The sequence below is a fragment of the Azolla caroliniana genome, unplaced genomic scaffold, assembly GCF_043228905.1.
Source record: "Azolla caroliniana isolate FFs.n. ecotype wild unplaced genomic scaffold, voAzoCaro1.0.p SCAF_13, whole genome shotgun sequence".
Lineage (NCBI taxonomy): Eukaryota > Viridiplantae > Streptophyta > Polypodiopsida > Salviniales > Salviniaceae > Azolla > Azolla caroliniana.
Window position 1 is genome coordinate 1,218,538 of NW_028230448.1, and position 4,753 is coordinate 1,223,290.

Sequence of the window (4,753 nt, forward strand, 5' to 3'; positions counted from 1 at the left end):
TCTTCTGCCATCGCTTCCACGGTTCGTATGTTTCTGTATCTGTTCAGAGAGAGAGAGAGAGAGAGAGAGGTTTATTTCGCTGTATAGGGTATCACACACACTCTCTCTATATCTTTCTGAGAAAGAGAGACAGAGAGAAATCGAGGGAAGAAGAATCCCCTCGAGTGAGATGATATACATTTACACACACACACACACGCACGCACGCACGCACGCATATATATATGCACAGAGCTTTTTTCCCATCGTTAGTGGAGCTAGAAAGGATAGATCTGGTGTTTTCCTCTCGTTTTGGTGTTGTTTCGGAGCTTTTTTTCCATCGTTAAGTGGAGGTAGAAAGGATATTACTTGTTATGGACTGAAATGTGCCTTCAATGGTCGAAGATAGATAGATAGATAGATAGATAGATATAGATCTGTGTGGAAGGCTTTGTTTGTTCAACGTTTTCCATTTTAAAAAATCTTACTCTGCTGTGTATGTATTGTGTATTGTGACAGAAAGAAGAAAGGGAGATTGAACAAAACATTCGAATGTTATAATGGAGACTAGAGGAGGCGTGAAGTCAAGTTCACACCAATATGAGAATCCCCTCGGCTATACAATCGAAGATGTCCGGCCAAATGGTGGGATCGAGAAGTTCCGCAGTGCTGCATACTGCCACGTATGTCTCTTCTTAATCATCATGAAAATTCTCGTCTAATGCCGTTTCTTCTTGAGTGATTTTTATATTTCAAAAGAATTCTTACATCTTACTGCACATTTTTCTACACGAGGAATGTAAATTTCAATCTATAATTGAATTATCAAAATACTTGGGATCTATAGATATCTATATATCTGTTAGATATGTGTGACCTCTTGATGTTTTACATTGTCTCCTACTGTTATATCACAAAGCATCTATCTGTATTCCGAAGTGGACGATGTTATTATATACATGATAATGCATGAACTTTTGATGTTTTACATGGTCTCCTACTATATATCACAAGGCATAGGTCTCTCACTGTTATATAACAAGGCCATCTGTATTCTGCAGAGGATGGTGTTTATCATATATATGATAATGCATGAAATTTTGAGGAAATAGCTAGCATCTTTCTGCTGTTTCACAGAAAATATTGTCGGTTTTAAACACATGGACATTCATTCACACATATCTGTGTCCCTGTCTGTATTGTCTCGCAAAGAATGTTGGATGTTCTTATTCTATAGTCTTACTAGAAATTTGTTCTTGTCAAGAAAACTCTTTTTATGTTTTCATATCAAGCATTCACTAATGTTGTTCGTCTTTTGCTCTTTTCAGTGTGCCAGGAAGCCCTCCTGATGACTGTGCCAGGGAGAGCAATTTAACAAGAACTTCCTAGTTTTTGTTAGGATAGGTAGTTAATACATATTTGGGATTCGGTGTTCGTAGGCTCTTCTGTTACTTCATTTCTTGTCTTTTGTCGAGGCGGCGTGATGGGCATTCTTTTCTACCCAGAGGAGGGTGAAGTATTGCAGCATGATGATGTCCATTTAGATTCTAGCGAGCATTTTGAGGGTGTGGAGAAAAGGTTACAAGTTGAATTTCTCCATTCTGATTGTTATGGTGATTCCTCCAAGGGCTTGCGAAGCCTATCCAGGCATGATATTGAACAAGTTCTTTCGGCAGCTAGATGCAGCATTGTGAAGAAACTAAGCAACGATGAGGTTGATACTTATGTGTTGTCGGAATCTAGCCTTTTTGTGTATAGTCACAAGGTCATCATCAAAACATGCGGAACTACGAAACTTCTCAATGCAGTTCCAGTGTTGCTTGACCTGGCTTCTAGGCTGTCTTTGAGAGTGAAGGGATGTAAGTACAGCCGAGCTATGTATGATCTTCCTGAAAAACAGCCGTTTCCTCACGGAAGCTTCTGTGATGAAGTCGAGTTCTTGAATGGTTTCTTTGGGAATCTCGGAACGGGCAGCAAAGCGTACGTGTTGAATGATCCGACTGGACCTCAGAGTTGGCACATCTACTCTTCATATGTGACTTTTGATGATGGTTTAGATGGTGAAGCTGTAATCTATACATTGGAGATGTGCATGACACAATTGAGCCGAAAGAAAGCGGCCAAGTTCTTCAAAGCCATTTGTAATTCAGCTTCAGAGATGACTAGGGAATCAGGCATTGGCAAATTGCTTCCAAATTCGGAAATTTGTGACTTTGCCTTTGACCCGTGTGGATACTCCATGAACTCAGTGGAGAGGGGAGCTGTGTCAACTATCCATGTAACCCCTGAGAAAAAGCATAGTTATGCAAGCTTTGAAACAATGGGTTATGGCCCAGAGGATGTGGATCTTTCTGCTCTAGTTAGTGATGCCCTGGGTTGCTTTCAGCCAGGGGTTTTCTCTGTTGCAGTTCATGTTAGCGGTTTATCAGATGCCAATCTGGTGAGTGGTAACTCGTGGCTCTCGCCTGTTTCCATTTATGGTTATACTCATACTTCTACTAGTGTGGAAGTGCTGCCTGGAGATGGGGCCATCATGTTCCAGACCTACAGGGAGGATTCATCATCGTTACTCTCCAAAGCTCTGACATTCTCCCTAAAAAGTGAAATTCCTGTGAAAGGATCAGATAGCGGCAACTTGTGGAGTGTGGACAAGAGCCTTGATATTGCTCTCTCTGAGGTAGAACAGGTTTTGTGTGCTATTAATCCAGTGTTTATTGGTAAGACCCACAAGGATGTCGATGAAACGATGAAGAATTGGATTATCAAGAGCAAAACAGAGGAGGCCTTTTATGTGATGGATGTAGGTGTAGTTTTGCAGCTATGGAAGACATGGAAAGTATTGATGCCACGTGTTCATCCATTTTATGCTGTAAAGTGCAACTCGGATAGAGTGCTATTGTCTCTATTATCGGCTCTTGGAGCTGGTTTTGATGTTGCAAGCAAAGCAGAACTTGACCTTGTTCAAGGCCTGGGTGTTGGGTCTGATAGGATCATTTTTGCAAATCCTTGCAAGTTACCATCTCATGTTGTTCATGCAGCCAGTCAAGGGGTTCATCTTACAACCTTTGACTCTGAATCAGAATTACGCAAGCTTCATAAACTGAATGCTAAGGCAGAGGTAGTTCTTCGCATTCGAGTCTGTGATCCTGGTGCAAGGTGTCCTCTTGGTGTGAAGTATGGTGCTGAGATGGATGAGTGTGAGGATTTGCTTACAGTGGCCAGAACACTTGGTCTGCAAGTAGTTGGTGTTGCTTTTCATGTGGGCAGTGGTGCCTCGGATGCTGCATCTTTTGCATCGGGAATCTACCAAGCAAGACAGGTATTTGATATGGCAAAAAGACTTGGCATAACATCCCTAAGGCTATTAGATGTTGGAGGGGGGTTTGTTTCCGATGGTGGTCATGGTGTTTCTTTCGAGGCTGCAGCTAAGTCCATCAATGAAGCTCTAGATATGTATTTCCCATGTAGTATGGGGGTATCTGTGATAGCTGAGCCAGGTCGTTTCTTTGCCGAAGAAACATATACACTCGCAACACAAGTGTTTGGTAGCCGTGTGCGTAGAGGGAATGGAGGAGAGCTAGTTGAGTATTGGGTCAATGATGGGATTTATGGGTCCATGAATTGTTTGCTGTATGATCATGCAATATTATCGGTAAGGCCATTATGCATTTCATCAAACTCAGATATCGGCAGGAATGAGGATGACAATGGAAAATGCCGGTCTACAATATTTGGTCCCACATGCGATGGTCTTGATACTATTATGGAAGGTGTCTCATTACCCCGCATGAGTTGTGGCGATTGGCTTGTTTTCTCAAGGATGGGGGCCTATACCAAAGCAGCTGCTTCCACTTTCAATGGTTTCGATATCAGTGGGATGAAAACAGTTTGTGTTTGTTCCATATAAGTAGAGTTTATATTATTTTCATACTAAGATTTGCCGTCGCTGCCGCCTCTTAATGATCATAGTAGTTGGTATATCTTTATATAATTCAGCATATTATCATATTTCTAGCCTTTTGCAAACCGTAACCTAGCTTTAATGATAGTACTTTCCTTGCTTTTGAAGATCAAGTCATTATATATTTTTGTGTTCTTGGTATTAAGTTTATACAACTAAATACTGTGTTTGGGTACATCATAATGTTTTGATTATGTGATCATGGTGGAAAATTGAGTCAAAGACTGGTAATTAGAAAGGATAAATAAACATGGTGGAAAAAAGGTTTCTTCAATGTTGACTGTAACTGAAAAACTCGATCTGTGGCCGTAACAATACACGGGGTACTCCAGCCCAATTTATTGCCTAAAAGTAAGTGCTTATCTAAAATTGGAGCCATAGCATTAGCTAAAATTGGCGCCATAGCAGTTGCTGACTTTTTTCACATATGAGTAGGTTCACTTAAATGGATTCCTATTTATTGTTGTATGAAAGCTAATGATAGAACGCATTCATGTTGGTGACCTCTTAAGACATGAGGAAATTTCATCACCATTGGATGAGATGGAAGAACCAATTTGGGGCATTGCTTTCCTTCCAAGCCTATGGAATGAGCATTCCCCTACAAATTACAATGGCTTTTATCATAACAAAATTGTAGATTTAGTTTAGTTGGCCTTGTCAACAACTTAATTGTTCATTCAAGAGTATCATCCAGTTGGAGGAATTATCTTCCACACGTGTCTTATCTCAAGAGGTGGAGGAAATTTTTTATTCGACATTTTGACCATAACCATGTCTTAGGATGTTTTTACTTTCCGACCAACATTTTCT

At 40.6% G+C, this 4,753-nt stretch overlaps 1 protein-coding gene across 1 annotated transcript; it reads left to right on the forward strand.

Annotated features, from left to right (window-relative positions):
* The first annotated feature begins 1,344 nt into the window (after positions 1 to 1,344).
* Positions 1,345 to 4,117, forward strand: LOC147855928 (lysine decarboxylase 2-like). Its single transcript, XM_087329003.1, has one exon. It carries the CDS (start codon positions 1,463 to 1,465, stop codon positions 3,884 to 3,886), a length of 2,424 nt encoding a protein of 807 aa, XP_087185129.1. The 5' UTR covers positions 1,345 to 1,462; the 3' UTR covers positions 3,887 to 4,117.
* The last annotated feature ends 636 nt before the right edge of the window (positions 4,118 to 4,753 follow it).

What these genes read in the sequence shown, in the direction of transcription:
- LOC147855928 (XM_087329003.1), top strand. Translation starts at nt 1,463, where the DNA reads ATGGGCATTCTTTTCTACCCAGAGGAGGGTGAAGTATTGCAGCATGAT.